At 33.5% G+C, this 18153-nt stretch overlaps 1 protein-coding gene across 2 annotated transcripts in view; it reads left to right on the top strand.

Annotated features, from left to right (window-relative positions):
- The window catches only part of PARP1 (poly(ADP-ribose) polymerase 2), a 149854-nt gene that overhangs the window by 116070 nt on the left and 15631 nt on the right, over window positions 1-18153 (top strand). Inside the window, exons 6-10 of one of the 2 annotated variants that reach the window (XM_089798649.1) lie at window positions 7689-7884; window positions 7998-8162; window positions 8390-8462; window positions 8726-8792; window positions 9121-9363. In XM_089798649.1, the coding sequence (XP_089654775.1) occupies window positions 7689-7884; window positions 7998-8162; window positions 8390-8462; window positions 8726-8792; window positions 9121-9363 (744 nt within the window). The remainder of the gene's footprint in view (window positions 1-7688; window positions 7885-7997; window positions 8163-8389; window positions 8463-8725; window positions 8793-9120; window positions 9364-18153) is intronic. The other variant, XM_089798650.1, reaches the window with a different exon arrangement.

The raw sequence follows: 18153 nt of genomic DNA, 5'->3' as shown, positions 1-18153 counted from the left end.
TTTGATAAGTAGAGTCCAAGTGAGTATTCAACAACCCATGGACGAAGCAAGTTTTTTGTTGTTTTCTTCATTAGTATAAATGGAGGCTATGGAGTCCTAGATTGTTGGGATGTACGTCCAAATTCATTTTGTCATTTGGTGAACCCTTTTTTGGCTGAGTGTTAGAATAAGTCCACCAATGGAGAGTGAAATACCTTGAAGAGGAAGTATAATTTTTGTAATGTCAAGGGGAATTTTTTTGCATTGATTGCAACTTTTTTTGCACTTATTGCAAGAATTGTGGAATTATGAAGCAATACATTGAAGACTTCATACAATACTCAATTCAAAGTACTGTAAGAGGGAAGTGTTACCTAGAAGCAAGGAGGAGGAGGCTGTCGAGGTAGAAGCAAGGTGATTGGAGGAAGATGCCACCAAGAGGGAACAACCCAAAGAGGATTCACTATCCCTAATTCAAGGAGGTTATGGTAAGATGTCTTTCCTTAAAGACTTAAAGTTTGGGTCAAATGATTACATTAGTTATAGTCAGAAAGTGAGGTACCATGCTATCCTTCAAAATTTCTTTTTGTGGCTAACTTGTTGATTGGAAAGGAAATTGCTATTATTGTGCAATAATTGTAGGAATATGAAGGAACCATGATTGAATTGTGGAACCACTGCGTGAGCGACCTACTAAATTCAAGAGGTGATAAACAAATTTTCTGTGTTACTTTTCCTTGCAATTTTTGTTGGGAAATACAACCATGGTAGCATGCATGCATGTGAATATGCAACATGCATGTGGATACGTGGCATTGGAACATTTTTACCTCATTTCATTTTTTTAGAGGTTTTACCATGCCTAGATTTGATTTTGATATGCATCTAACATCTTTTTCCAGAAGTTGAACTTCTTTGAACTTATGTAAAGACAAAAGAAGTTTTTCCAAAGATGATTTTTTGTATGATACCAGGTTTAAAAGAGCATTTGAAGCATCTTCATAGTTGCAAAGGTTCACAATTTTTATGATGGAGTGAAACAATTTGCCATATGTATTGGGCGAGCGAAGGAGGTATGAATAGCATTTATTGTTGGTGAAACTTATGTTAATTGACTTCTTTATGCCGTTTGAGTTGGCTATCTCTTTTCATTTGTTACTAAAATGTTGGTTTATGCTTTAAACCCAAGATGTAATAACCTTTCTTGGTTTTAGTCTGCTATAAGTTCTTGATCTTGTTATTGCAAGCTTCTGTAAGACCCTTCGAGGGCAATGTTTCTAAAAGGCCAAGGCTCATAAGACCCATGCTAAGAGGGAAAGCTCAAAGGCCCATTCAATACAATTGACAATTATTTAATCTTGTATGCTACTAAGCAATCTGGGGACTAAAATTCCCATAGTTGAGAGTTGTGAAAGTAGTCAAGTCTATAATTTGAGGGTGTACGTGTTAGAGAAGGTTTAGTCATTTTGATGCACTATGCAAAAGTTATGGCATTTGAAAGTTGAAGGGCACAAATTGATGTGTAGTGGTGGTTTTATAATTGCAGAAGCAGTGTTACCCAAAAAATGGTAGTTTTAGAAGCGTACTTGTTGGAAAATGGCAGTTTTGCAGTTGCATGATGTGTTCTTGTGGTTTGGGACAAATTTTTTGTGATCATAAAGTGACAGTGGAAGTGTTTTTTCTTCAAATTTTTTGTTATGTGGGTTTCTATTTTTATTTGAAATTCTTATTGCGCTTTTGTAACCTTTTTAAAGGCATCTAGAAGTATTTGGAATATTTGAGAGAAATCTTTTCCTTCAGTTTTTGTTTGTAAAATTCTTTGTTAGGCTACATTGTGCATTGCTTGGAGATTGTTTCAGCTAAATTGGTGCGTGTAGAGCTGGTTGGAGCATAGTGATCAATTGGGCACATTTTTTGGATTTTGTATCAGAATATGTTTGGAAGTACGACAATGTTAGTATTGATGAACACCTTAGTATACCCAAGAGAGGGGCTGTGAGCTTGTATTATTGCACCGTTTGCACTAGTAGGAGACTTTTATGTTGGAGTTTTCTCCCTTTTTGGGTTTCTCTAATGTTAGCACTTATTACACGTTTTTTATGTTGAGAGACATACTTGTTTCCATATTACAAGTTGTCTAGGCAATAGTTATAGTTTGGTAAGTAGAAAGGCATTCAAATAACTTGCACTGTGTAAAGCAATGTTTGTGGCAATGATTGAGGCATGTGGATTTGAGCATATGATGGTTGATAGAGTTATAAGGTTCGGGGTAGAGGCCAATGGAACTGTTATGAAATCTAATATTTTCTACTTGTAGTGATTTGTTTTGCGTACTGGGCATATGGAGCTTCATCCAACATGATAGAGGCGCTATCTGTTGTTTGATGAAGGTAGAGTGTAATCTCCACCTTTCTTATGTATCAAATATTGTGATCTAGTGTACCTAAATGTGTAACAAACGAATTTTCCCAACAAATTTTAAACACCTAATTAACAAATAACTGATTCCATTTCACATGACAATGACTTCTATTAATTAAATCTAACTAGAAAGAAGTAACTGTTTTCTATTATATTTGCAATTTATATTCAACTGATATAACAAAATATATAATTAAATACATTGCTAACATTTTAACCATTTCTACTGATAACATGTTCGGCTGAAAGTAAAGTACTATCTTCTTTATCTACTAATATAATCATTCAATTTATGCTTTTAGAAATCTAAACTATCTATTTGTTCTTTTATGGATCTAAAGGTAAAAGTGCAAAAGAAACATACAGAAATAATGGAGGAATCCCTTTGTCATGTTGTTCAAGCCTCGGCATTGGTGAGAGGAGAAGCATTGTTATAGGCTTAACTTCGCAACCGTGGACCATACTTATCCCCACACATCCTATTTTAATAGAACGACCCTCCCTACCTCAGGATCAGGCTTGGGATGTTCTTAAGTCCAACCATCCGAGCTACTCGGTTGTTTGAGTGCCTCATCAATTATTCCTAAATAATTGAAGCTTATGGACAAACAAAAAGATCTCATGATTGGCACATATGCCTATAACTGCTTTTGCGAATGATTTCAGTTTGGGTTCGTAAACCCAATCTCCACCACTTCGACTTGACAACAGATTTCATTATTAGGACATGTATGAGCTATTTAATTATTTATTCCAATCTGATTTTTTGATTTTTATTTGCAGATTTAATTCACACCTTTTCACCATTCATTGGTGTCTTTGTCGGGTGAATTCCTCAGTGTCCTCATGATTTTGGTTTGGTTTTACACCTCTTCACCATTATTATGGCTTCATTGCTAGGTGAATTCCTCGGTGTCAAAGTATTCTGAATTGTTTTTGGTAATATATTAAGAGCATGTGTAATGATATGGATTCTTTTCAACAATCATGATTATCACAACTCTAATGGGCTGTATATTTAATGTAAGCTCAGGTTTCATACACACCTCAGATATCATCAGATAACATAATGGATTTATCTCTATGGATCAGTCTTAACTGGTTAAGGAGGAAATGTCGAACTAGAATGAGAGAAGAAATAAAAAGAAAGGTTTGGAAATACATATGCATTTTATTCACTATCGGCTAAGTTCAGAGAAATCGATTCATATTTACATTTGCTTCTATGTATTAATCTTGCCATTGCAAATACTACTCAAAACGGTTTATCATGGAATACCAAACAAGAAATAAACAAAATTCATGACTTGGGAGTTTGGTTGTATTTCGACCTTTCGCAAGTCTAAGGTTCGGTTCCAGCTTCACTTCAACAACATAAAATATAATGGAATCAACAGCAGATGAATATGTATGATGTACTGCATGGATTCGAATGCAAGAAGAGAATGATATTCGGCGGAAAAGGAGTGATTAGACGCAACGTAAATGATGGAAAGAATAGTAAATGTAAGAGGTTTCTCCTCCAATTTCGATCATGGCTCCTTAATAACTAAGCCAAGACTCCTTGGCTTCCATTCGTTTTCAAGAAGTTTGTTCGGATGCATCAAGAGTTCTCAATTTGAAAAGAATTAAAGCGGGAAGAAAAAATGAAGGGAAAATGAAGAGATTTAATCTTTTATTTTATTATTATTATAAGCTCTTATGTACGTTCACGTATGTATATCGATGAGGTGACATCATTATATTATATAATTATAATTTATTGGTGCCACTTCATTTTTTATATATATGTGTTCGTGTTTAATGGTTTATAATAATGATTAAATAAGAAAATTCAATAATAAATCTTCAAAGGTATGAATTATATTTAATTTAGATTATTTTAAGTATTTATTATATTGTTTTCCCAAATAGCCCATGTGGTCCCTTAATGTAACCTGTGGTCAAGTCTTTGTATCCTTTCCAAGGCAGTTTAGGTCATACCTGTCGATCTTGATTGTAACATACGAATTTTGATAACCAAATTTTAATCTCAAATTAATTTAATTTCACAAGTAACTGATTACATTTCACATGAAAATGATTTCTACCAACTGATTATAACTGAAGAAACTCTTTTCAATCTATTTTACACATTCAGCTGATTTTACGAGAAACAAAAGAGATACTTACGTATTGCTAACAATTTAACTACTTCTAATTATTCTACTTAAAATAAAGTAACGACTAATTATATCAATTGAAATGCTTATTCAACATAAAAGTAAATGTTTTCTCCTTGATGAAATGAAATTATCTATCTATCCTTGCAGAGGTTAAAAGTGAAAGAAATATACAGTATTAACAAGAATCTCTTTTAACTCGTTGTCCAAGCCTTGGCATTGGTGAGAGTAGAAGCATTAACATAGGCTTAACCTCCCAACCGCGGACCATTACTTATCCCCACACATTCTAAATTAATAGAATGCTCCTATCTACCTCAGGATCAGGCTTGGGATGTTCATAAGCCTAGCCATCTGAGTAATCAGGTGGGTTGAAGTCCCAATAGTCATTCTCCAAAATAACTGAAGCGTTTGGACAATCAACAAAGATCACATGTTCGAAATATCTGCCTAATTTCTACCTTGGCCAAGGATTTCAAGTTGGCTTTACAAACTTGATCTGCACCACTCGACTTGACAACATAATTCATTTCTGGAACATGCATGAGCTATTATGGTTTTTACTTATTAATAATTTGTTTTGACTCCATTCTCTTTGTGTACACTCTCTACACCTCCTCACCTTCTCAGGCTGCCATGCCGGTGATTCCTAGCGTGCTTACGAATCATATCCACTACATATACTTTACACCTCTTCACCTATAATGGCATTAACGCCGGTGAATTCCTCGGTGTTGGATAAAATTACCATCTCAGTATGGTATAAATGAATGTAATAAATTGTGATCAAAGTTATTTATTCATGGTTATCATTGTATATCCATCCCTTATTCGCATGGTTGACACTCTAATAAAAATAAAGATTATTAGTGAGATATTGGACATATTAATTGGACTAGAATCTTCTCTTAACCATCTCGGTTTTAGACTGAAAAGTAAGTGGCTTCAATATTTGAATACAATACAAACAACGATCGGTATGGAAAATAAAGTATAAATTCATTCAAGGTTCGATTGGTTTCATAAGATAATCAGGGCTCACAACCGACATAGCAGTATGTTAGGAATCAAGACATGGTTCGATGGTTCCACTATTCGATTCTTATGGTATTCAGGATTCACACAGACATAATAAGTGGAAGAAAATTAAAACAAACTCAGTAAAGCCTTACGTGACACTCTGCCTGCTCTTGAATTCTCGAGGTAGGAAGGAAGATTTCATTTCTTGCTTAGAGTCACGGTTATGAAGACGTGGAAATAGTATGGGATTAGCGGAGAGTAGAGAATAAAATCTGAAAAGTATACTTAGTTCCTCCTTCAACGAAGAGGGCTGAGAGCCATTGAAAATCAGAGAGGGAAAAGATGGATCGCTGATACAATCATGAGACTTTAATATAAAAGAATAACTTGGCTCATCAACTTCCAACAGTTACAAGAAGACTTTTCAAATGCAAACCAAATCGTTTTTTTAAAAGAAAGAAAAAATAGAGGGAAAGAATAAGAAGTTGAAAGGTTTGATTTTATTAGTTTATTATTATTGTTCATTCTTATAGACATTCATATGTATGTGTTAATAAGGTGGCATCATTAGATTATAGCTTGTAATTTATTGGAGTCACCTTATATTTATGTACATATGTTCGTATTCGAGTGTGAATAATAATGATTAAATAATAAATTCATTAATAATTCTTCAAAGGTATGAATTATAGTTTTTATTTATATTATTTATTATGTTATTTCTTCAATAGCTCATGCGGTTCCATTAATGCAACATGTTGTCAAATCCTAGTATCCTTGCTAGGGTAGTCTTAGGTCAAACTTGTCGATTCAGATGACTAGACCATTCAACCATCCGCTTCCGATGATCTCGTTTAGCAATGCTTCCCCTCTCTTCAGTCTTCTTCTTGCAATCATTCAAACAAACATTCTCGCCAAGACAGTAATTCAAGATATATTAATTGTTAATCCAAAACCATTGTCAATTTTCTAGTGACCGTTGGAGATTTCATCAACGTATAAATAACTAACTCATTTCCCATGATTAGGAAGAAATAAATTGATACAATGGCTATAATTAACTGACGTACTTCGTATGATCGAGAAGAGGTAAATTGATACAACGGCTATAATTAATTGACTTACTTCGCATGATCAGGAAGAGGTAAATTGATACAACGGCTATAATTAACTAACTTACTTCACATGATCAAGAAGAAATAAATTGATACAATGACTATAATTAACTAACTCACTTCACATGATCAGGAAGAAATAAATTGATACAATAGCTATAATTAACTCACTTCACATGATAGTAATTCGTAAACCAACGGCTATGATCAAAATAAAAATTTAGGGCAAAAATTTGGGATGTAACACTGATGACTGGACCAAACGACCATCCCCTTTCGATGATCCTGTTTAGCAATGCTTCCCCTCTCTTCAGTCTTCTTCCTACAATCACCCAAGGAAAACATTCTCACCAAGACATTAATTCAAAAATATATATATTGATCGTCAATTCCAATCCAACAATTGTCAATCCTCTAATGACAGTTATAGGTTGCTTAGTTATTTTCATCAACGTCTATAATAACTAACTCATTTTACATAATCATGAAAGGAATAATTTGTTATCAGTTGGTACAACGCATATAATTAACTAACTCATTTCACATGATCAGGAAAAGAAATATTTTGTTAACAATTGATACAACGTATATAATTAACTAACTTGTTTCACATGATCAGGAAAAGAAATAATTCATTAAACCAACGGTTATGATCAAATTTAAAATTAGGGCAAAATTTGGGATGTAACAAAATGGTGCTTTGCAGTTTGCATTCATATTTTCTTACATAAGTGACAGCTGTTTTTCACATCCTAACTTGTCTTTGACCTTTGACAATCCTTTTCAATTTAAACTTTCAATCCATATGAACCTTAGTGAATATCAACAATATCAAACATTCAGTTCTACAAAGTAGGCCATTAACATCCCTAATTGTTGAGGCGTCAACAATATTTCTAGTGTTCAAAATTGGTTAATAATAGTTCATAGTCTCTACAATTTAAAACCGCCTCAGTTAATGTTGGCATTTTCATTTTTATGTCCATAACAGTGCGGATGGAATGCTGTTTGGGGCCCTCAAAGAATGCCCATTGTGTGGTGGTGGATTAGAATATTCTGGAGGTTGTTATAGATGCACAGGTTTTCTATCAGCATGGAGCAAATGTACTTACTCAACTACTAATCCTGAACGTCAGAAAGGAAAATGGAAAATCCCGAAGGAAACAGATAATGAGTATCTTCTTCAGGTTGGATTGTCTGCTAAATCTTTCTTCCATCTCTTTCTAGTTCTTTTTAAATATTATGCCTTGAGTATGGATTAAATAGACGTCTTTTGTATAATTGGGTTGGTTGTTTGCAGTGGTCTAAATCACAGAGTAGAAAGAAGTTAGTACGTATCCTGCCTCCACAATCTAGTAGCAAGCACTCTGAAAATCAAGATATGACAAGGAAAACACAGGATCATAATATTGGATTCTTGCAGCTGTTAGCAGTGGCAATTGTTGGAAATCTGAATGAATCCCATGTAATCAATGCACTTCCATTCTTTTATGTTCATAAAAATCATTATTATATCCTAACAACTGATCAAAATTATAGATTATTTAGATGCTTACGTTTTTTATCACTTCACCCTTTTCAGGAATTGTCTGCAAAGTAACAATTGTGATGCGAGTTGGTTTTATCATCAAGATTACATATTTAGGATACATTTGATATTACAAAGAGTGCGGTTTTAGTAAATTGGTATAGACTTTTCTGCAGGTTGAATGGAAGCATAGAATTGAGGCAGCTGGTGGTAAATTTTTGGCCAAGCTTACACGAGGTAAATATATCAAAATGGTATTGCCAATTGTGGTATGGGCCTATAAGCAGTGTTTCTAATATGAAAAATATATTGTAGATCTGAGGCATGCATTTTAACCATGTGTTGGTATGTATCTTTTGTTGAACTACTGCTAGATGCTGATTGTTTGGTCATAAATGAAGGGGAGATTGATAAACATAAAATATGAAAAATATATTGTAGATCTGAGGCATGCATTTTAACCATGTGTTGGTATGTATCTTTTGTTGAACTACTGCTAGATGCTGATTGTTTGGTCATAAATGAAGGGGAGATTGATAAACATAAAACTGAAGTGGAAAGAGCTAGGTAAGCTTTCCCCTTTGTAAGTGGTCCTCTTGCTTTATACATATTGTTTGTAACGTAAGAGCATTGTATCTTTCACTAATTTGTCTTTTGGAAACTTGTTATTGCCTGGGCCTGGCATGAGGATTGTTTTTGGTAAAGATAAGTCTCTAAAATGTTTGAGTTGCTTATGTATCTTCTTGTTGATCTTGAAACTCGTTCTATTTGCATTGTGTTTTTAAATTAACAGTAACAAGAAAACAAACAGCATTAGAAAAATAAATGGATTTTTCATATAGTATTTTGGCAATAATATATTTTTAATTTCATTTGGGCTATGTTTTTCAACCAGGAATATGAAAATACCTATTCTTAGGGAATCCTATCTAGTTGACTGTTTGGAAAAAAGAAGGCGTCTTCTGATGGATGACTATAAAATTGAGAGGAAAGAAAACTTTGTTAAGGTTAAGGTGAAAGGGAGAAGCTCTGTTCATGAAGAATCTGGTCTGCAAGATACTGGGCACATCCTGGAGGAAGGGAGAAATATCTACAATACAACACTTAATATGTCAGACATATCCACTGGCATTAACAGGTATTCTTTCTCTGGGCTATGACAAAAGTGCACCTCTTTTTTCACCCTTATTATAATAAGCGTACATTTTATTGCAATATCTATTAGTCTCACTGACTACAAAGGTAATGAAATTTCATTATTAATAGAATATTTTTTCAATCAATGTAAATTGTGATGATTGTGGAGTGCTTTAATGTAATTCACTTGTAGAAGTTACAAGCAAGTTCAAATTGGAATAGTTGTTTAGCTGTCTATGAAGAGTATGAGAAACTGGAAAGTTGAAATACAATCTCCATATTCATCTAATTGGAGAATGGTAATTTTCATATGCAGCCTGTTCTAGAAATTCTTAATAACATAGTAAATAGCAAACAATATAATCTAGATCTGTTCTTTCACAATAATAGACAAAACTTTGTTCACGAGCTTACTTGACATTGTGGGATGAGGGATGGTATTGCTTGTGACATTGCAATGATCCTCAATGAAAATATTCAATGTTATCGGGTTCCTCTACAATTTTTCTATACTATGTGGTAAGGTTTCGGTTAAGGTCCTTGTCTTTTTTTTGAGAATTGCTGCAAGTAATAGCACTGTCATAATGTTTTTGTATGTGTTTTCCAAATGGCAGTGACCCACTTATTTATATTGAGATTCATTTAAGAGGAGAGGGCTTCATGAGACATGTCTAATCATTCTAATTATAACGACATAATTATATTTATCATATCTCATATATATAATATTATTTAATTAATATAATAATTGATTAATTAACTACGTACACACAAATATATGTGTGTGTGTAATTTCAGTTTAGTCTCATGAGAGTATCCAAATGAAGCTACCAAGCATCAACACTCCCTCTTAGCTAGGGAGGATAGACAAAAGACATATATTACACCATTGGTAATATTAGAAATGACAAATTTTAAGGATATCTTTGATTAGAAGATATCCACCATTTTGATATCACATTTGATATCATGAGTATTGGCCTCCAAAACATTAACATATAATATTCACTAAATACTATGAATAATGGTCTGCAGAGTATCTACACATGATATTCCACCATTTTGAGATCACATGAGTATTGGCCTCCAAAATATCAACATATGATATTAACCAAATACTCTGAGTGATGGTCTCTAGAATGGCGAGGTGCAAGATATTCACCAAGTACTCTGTGTAATGGGCTCCAAAATATCAATTTGCATAACATTCACCATATACTCAAAATGTTAATAAGGCATGTACATACATTCTCATAATGCGTACCATATAAACATCCACCGTGCAAAGTATAATCTATCATGATCTGGATAGGCATTGTAAGATATCCATCATAATAGAAAATTAAGGTATTGTAGGATCGTTGCCTTTCAATAGCTACTCCAAATACAAGTGGTAATCATTTGGAAGTCATCAATTCCACAATGTACACATGGGGTAGGCCCATTAAATCATGCAGTCATTTACATGATACCAAAATTTAACATGAAGTAAACACTCCCTCTAATTCTATTATGATCAAGATCTTCAAAGATCAACTGAAACATATCTTCTATCCGCTCCTTAGACGGACATGTCAGACTCCCTTTGAATCTGATATCAATTTCCCTTTTCCTGCAATAACATCCTCAGAGGAAACGATGAAGGCACATAGCTCTTAAAGTATGCATAAAAATAAAAATAAAAATAAGAGCGTGACTACTATAATGGCAGTGACCTCTTATTTATATTGAGATTAATTAATTTAAGAGGAGAGGGCTTCATGAGACATGTCTATTCATTAAAATGATAACGACCGAATTATATATATAATCTTATATATATAATTATACTTAATTAATATAATAATTGTTTAATTAACTATGTACACACAAATATGTGTGTGTGTGTGTGTGTGTGATTTCAATTTAGTCTCATGAGTCTATCCAAATGAAGCTACCAAACATTAACACTCCCTCTTAGCTAGGGAGGATAAACAAAAGACATATTACACAATTGGTAATATTAGGAATGACAAATTTTAAGGTTATCTTTGAATCATAAGATATCCACCATTTTGATATCACATTTGATATCATGAGTATTGGCCTCCGAAACATTAACATATAATATTTCACCAAATACTATGAGTTATGGTCTGCAGAATATCTACACATGATATTCACCATTTTGAGATCACTTCAGTATTGGCCTCCAGAATATCAACATATGATATTCACCAAATACTCTGAGTAATGGCCTCTAGAATGTCGAGGTGTAAGATATTAACCAAGCACTCTGTGTAATGGCCTCCATAACATCAATTTGCATAACATTCACTACTCAAAATGTTAATAAGGAATTTGCATACATTCTCATAATTCGTACCATATAAACATCCACCGTGCAAAGTATTATCTATCCTAATTTGGATAGACATCGTAAGATATTCATCATAATAGAAAATCAAGGTATTGTAGGATTGTCACCTTTCAATAGCTACTACAAATACAAGTGGTAATCATTTGGAAGTCGTCACTTCCTCATGATGTACACATGGGGTAGGCCCATTAAATCATGCAGCCATTTACATGATACCAAAAGTTAACATGAAGGAAACACTCCCTCTGATTCTATTATAATCAAGATCTTCAAAGATCAACTGAAACATATCCTCTATCCGCTCCTTTAGACAGACATGTCAAACTCCCTTTGAATTTGATATCAATTTCCCTTTTCCTACAATAACATTCTCAGAGGAAACGATGAAGGCACATAGCTCTTAAAGTATGCATAAAAATAAAAATAAGAGTGCGACTCCTATAATGCTCAAGGATAATGATAGTATTAGCAATAATCAGATATTCATAGTAATCATTACTCATAACAAGAATATTAGAGACTCATAATAATACTTATTTAATATATTGATCCTTTATACTAATATCTTAAATTAAAAAATGAAAACAACTTAAATAATGTTTCTCATATCTTATAGGATTGGTGAATGCCTGATCCCTTTGTTCTTTACTAGATATATGGGATCCAATACCTTTAATATTAGAGAGGAACCACGCCTTTCTTATGTTAATTGTGGTTAATCTCGTAATATGGCACTTTACTCTGATCGATACTTATACACCCATCTTGTTAGCTAATGGTGGTAAAAACTGCTGTTGGCCTGTTACATAGTGGTAGTTACATACTGCTCTGGCGGTGATAAAAAATTAGTTCCTGCCCTTCCATGGTCTTTATCGGCACCTCATTGGTCCATGCGATAGTAGCGTCGACCAATATTTAGTGGCTATTTTCAAACATAGTTTTGTTCCCCCCTGGTGATGTTCAATTTTACGAGTCGGTCTCATACTTTCTTCTCTATAACATGTATCCTTATTCTTCCGTGCCATGTCGTACCTTTCAGAGTTTATCGTTTTGGCTATATATCATCTTATTCCATCTATATTATTTCTTAATCAATGCAAGGGGCTGACGCTAAGTGGTTTACCCTCTTTGTGCTATGTTTCCATGGTATGAAGACTCGTACATCAGGAATCCACGTTGTCATAGTTTTGTCTATTTATTCTCATGTGACTCGTGCTTGTTTGATGTGGGTGACGTGGGCCCATGGGAAAGTCACGTCCCATGCAATGTGAATTGCCTTAAAAAATGGCAGTAAGATACTCCTCACTGGCCAAGTCAAATTAGTCTTCCTCTGATTTTCTCGCAGACCCATATGGTTTTAAATTCCTTTAATTCGTTGGACGTTAAATATGAATCAACTTTCATTAGAATTATTGATACTTCAAGTGTGTTAATATGACCGGCTGAAATCATTTGAATATTTGTATGTATTGGTCAATGGACAAATCATTCTGTTTTTCCTTTGTTACGGTCTCATGCAACTATTGTAGGATAGATGTACTGGATCAATCTGCTTGGTAACTGTGATAAATATTGTTCTATAATCACCATTCTAGATTATTCTATCTGTGTAGGTTTTAACAGCCATACATACGGCTTATATGTATATTTTATTGGGGTGAGCAATAGTGTTGACTTTCATGTCTAATCATATCTGAGGCATGCGGTGCTGTCTCTCATTTTTTTATTCCGTTCCTCTCTATTTGATTCGCATTTACAATTAGGGTCTAATACCATGTTGTTTTTCTGAGCACATGTAAAAGCACTGCCAGAATGCTTTGGTATGTATTTTCCAAAATAGCAACAACCTCTTATTTATATTGAGATTAGTTTAAGAGGAGACATGTCCCTTCATGTGACATGCCTATTCATTAAAATGGTAACATAATTATATATATAATATCTCATATATATAATTTATTATATAGTTAATATAATAATTGATTGCTTATCCAACTGAAGCTACCAAACATCAATAGTCCTGAGCTGGTTCTCTATTATGTTCACCTAGGGTATTTCCCAACCACCCCAAAAGAAACCTTTGGTGAACTTTGGCTGATCCCAGGTGAGCCTAATAATAAGGGCTGCCCAAAGAATATAAAATAAGAACTTTATTTTTTAAAAATAATTTTGTGAACAAAGAAGTGCCTACATACATCATTGCAAGAATGTCATGCATCATGAAGGTTTCTGGAGTTTCAAAGGCCTTAATTAGACTGGTGATGGTTTTTTCCTGTCAATCCCATTGGAATCCCTTGTAATGAACGAAACTTGATCATATGAAGTGGTGACAAGGAATTGAGATCTAACTCTTGAGTGTGTTGAATTAGACACTATTTTTGCTCAACTTGCCAAAAATATCTACAAGCAGCTTGTAGACTGATTGCTAGTGGAAGTGGCATTGTATGTCACTGTGATATAAGATAGTGGCTTGTATGGTTTTGTGTAATTGTTAGTTCAAGTTGCCTTATCTATACTGCAGTTGAAATCTTTTAAGTACAAAATCATCGATTTTATTGGCAAATATGATGACCTGTACTACAGTGTTGGAACTGCCCCCCACATACCTACGATTATAGTCATAAAAAATTTAACAAACATTATATCTCTGCGTAGTATATCACTGTGCCCAATTCGCATTCACTGCGACTTAATATTATTTCATCATACATATTGAAATTATACATTGCAGAGTTTTGGATTTTGATATAACTCAATCATCTGTAATTTATATTTACATCAAAGTTCCAGACTTAGAATATATTTTAATATGCTGACCATACATTATAATCCTCACCCGCGTTATTGAATTTCATTTGTTTGATAGCATGAAAATGTAAGACCCAATAATGTGAGGATGCACTTGGGTCAACTATCAGGTCGAAGATTCATTCTCCATGCAATGCCATTTTTTCATTTTCAGATTCTCTTTTCTCGGGAGCGATTTACTCTCCCTCTCTTCTAGTGTGGATTTTGTCTAAGGTGCAGACATCATGATGGTGTCTTTAAAAGAGTTTTCAATGAAATCAAGCCATTGTGTTGCTGTTTGTTTCACTGCCAATGATGGATTGATACCGAAAAACAGACTTAAAATTGCTATAAGTTGCTTGTAATTCTATGCAATGTTACTCTTGAAATCCCTCTTCCCCTCCATTATTCGTAGAATATCCTTCCGTATATATCCTCTTCTATTTGATACCTTGTCAGGCGACACCGTAGAGATGCACTATTTACTTGGTGTGATAGAATTAGTAAATATGATTCAGATACCTAGAAGTTAGTATCTGCTCTAATACCATGTTGATTATCTCACAATATAGTTTTAGGAGGAAGATTTGATCTTCCTTTAAATATATTGTTTGCACGCATTTACCAAGGGTCACCACTTTTGTCTATTAATTAATTAAATAATTATATTATTATATAATATAATATAATATTATATCATATTCTTATATTAAAATAATTATTTAAAATATCTTATTACCTAAATTTTAATATTAATATAATTGTGTTGATGTTTGATAGCTTTTGTCGGATAAACATATATATAATTATATAATCGAGATATAAATATATGAGAAATTTCATATATAAATAATCGAGATATAAATATACAAGAGAAATTTCATATATAAATAATCGAGATATAAATATATTTATATCTCGATTATATAATTATATGTATGTTTCTCCGATAGAAGCTATCAAACATCAACACTCCCTCTTAGCTAGGGAGGATTAACACGTATTACCTCAAAGTAATATCAAGTTAGCAAGATTAAGGATATCTTTGATTAGAAGATATTTGTCATTTTGATATCACATTTGATATCAAGAGTACGGGTCTCCTAGAATTTCAGCATAGGATATTCACCAAATACTCAAAAAGGTTTGATATCACATTTGATATTGTGAGTATTGGTCTCGCAGAATACATGATATTCATCAATTAAACACACATATTTGATATGACATTTGGTATCAAGAGCATTGGCCTCAAAGAATGTTAATGATATTCGCGAAGTACTCAACATAAGGTTTGATATCACGTTTGATAGCAAGAGTATTGGCATTCTAGAATATCAATGATATTCACCAAGTACTCTTTTAAGTAATGGCCTCCCAGAATGTTGAGATGCAAGACATTCACCATGTACTTAGTTTATTTGATCTCATAATCTAAGTTATTGTAAGATAGCCATCTTACAGTAACTTCTGCAAATACAAGTGACATTATTTGGAAGTCGTCACTTCCTCATGATGTGCATAGGGGGTAGGCCCATTAAAAGTCACATAGTCATGAAGTATATTCATGAATCACACTCCTTTTGACTGCTACAATTTATTGATCACTGGAGAATCCATCTCAATATAGTTTATTCCCTCTGAATTATTATGACTGAGATCACCTAAGGTTGATTGAATCATATTCTCCATCTTCTCCCTCTCTTTCAAGGTTGCCTCTAATGAAATGTTAGGCTCCCTCTAAATCTCAATCTCCCTCGAGTCTGAAATCAATTTTCCTTATCTTGCAATAACATTCTCGGAAAAGATCAAGGCAAATAGCTCTTATAGTACAAACATTAATATGATATTGGGAAACCATAATTTCACATTTATAATTATAGAAATCTCTAATTCTCTCCCTATGTATGTGGATATATTTCTAATTTAAAAGACTCGAGATAGTTAAATCTATCATTGAATGCGAAGACTAGATAGTCTCTATTTATAATCATTATAATTTCTTAGTTCTATATGTAATTTCCCATCATGTATTTATTAGCATATATATAAGGGGACCTTCTATCACAAATATTATTGTAATCAAATGCATACCTTATGATAAATCGCATTGTTTCCACATTAGCATTGCTTGTACTTATATCACTTTTAGCGTTGGTCCTTTTGTACCTATATGACATGGAATTCCGATGAGTAGGGTCTTCATTTGTATTTGTTGAATTGCTTGTAATGTTTGTGGTGGGTCCACGTTCCCATGTGGCCATCCACCAACCATTTAATTGCTCTATTACATGTCATCAATAGAACGAGTTTGGTTCACATTCTTTGCAGTCGGTATTCCTTTGCCATGTTTCACCAAACCGACAATATTCTTTACCAAAAACCTATAATCTAATATTATTGCATGTGCCAATGATTCATTACGTTCTTTTAAGTATAAAAGGAAATAATAGATCTTTCGAAAACTACTTGTCCCTCCTGTAATGGTGATGAAATCGCTGCCTATGTACAGTTGGTGTTGATGATCCCCTATCATCCTCTTATGGTTTTTTTTTCCTCTTCCCGTCTATAACTACAACGTATGACAAGACTTCCGTATTGCCTTTAGTCTCTGCAAATAAAGTATTGTTTTCTGTTAATGGCATATTGTGTTCTCTGCGAATGACATATTGTCTTTAGTCTCATGTACTCTGTATATGTCCAACTAGACTTAATCACACCCAATTCTCGTTAGTGTGTTCTGTGTGTGTGTGTCTTCTGTTCTTTTATGATCCATGTAAAAGGGTCTTGGGATGGAAGCGGTACAGTGATCCCTCTCATGTGCGAAGTGGATTTCATCTCCTCTGGCTCGTTCACAAGATAAACGTAGATTCAAGCTTCTCCTTTGGAATTGAATTTACTGTTTCTGACTTTGTCGGTGATCCATGGGTTTTCTTCCATTATTGCTATTTCATTCACTCCTTGGTCGCTTTCTACTTTATAGTATACCAACCATTTTTTGAATTTTTATCATTAATCTCTAGTCACAATGAATCACGAATAACTTCTATGTTCAACTCTTCTTTATGTCGACTAATCTCTTGGGCGATTTTCCAGTCCCCTAATTGATATTTGTCAACACTTGACATGTCATGGAAGATATGGTCTCCTCAAACAATGTGTCCCTTACAATACAAATTGTATCTTGGCATCTCCGACCATAATCTATGACAACCATCTATCAACAGTAAGGTTGCTTCTGTAAGATTGTTTGCTTGGTTATCATCATTGGTTGTTTATTTTATCGTGCTTTCCCTCCATATGTTTTAATGATTTGTATTTATAGATATCGCTGCCATATATACAATGTTACTATCCTTTATTTGAATATCTTTATGTGCTGTCCAATACACATGAATCTTGAAGTATTCATTTTTGACACAATCTATTGAATATATTCATCACAACCTTTACACTGTTATCATAGCATTAAGTTTGATCTTAAAAAGATTTGATTAATAGTTTCTTGTTTGTAGCAACCTACTTTGGTGCCATGTTGATTTTCGGATCTGCTCGAGATGTGCTAAGCACTGCCTTATTAGGTATGTTAAATTTATCTCATATATTTATAGCTCAATTATATAATTATATATATGTTTATTCGAC

This window comes from Cupressus sempervirens, chromosome 8, assembly GCF_028749045.1.
Source record: "Cupressus sempervirens isolate cs-2001-9-10 chromosome 8, ASM2874904v1, whole genome shotgun sequence".
Lineage (NCBI taxonomy): Eukaryota > Viridiplantae > Streptophyta > Pinopsida > Cupressales > Cupressaceae > Cupressus > Cupressus sempervirens.
Note: the sequence above shows the minus strand (reverse complement) of the source record. Positions and strands in the feature narration are given on the sequence as shown.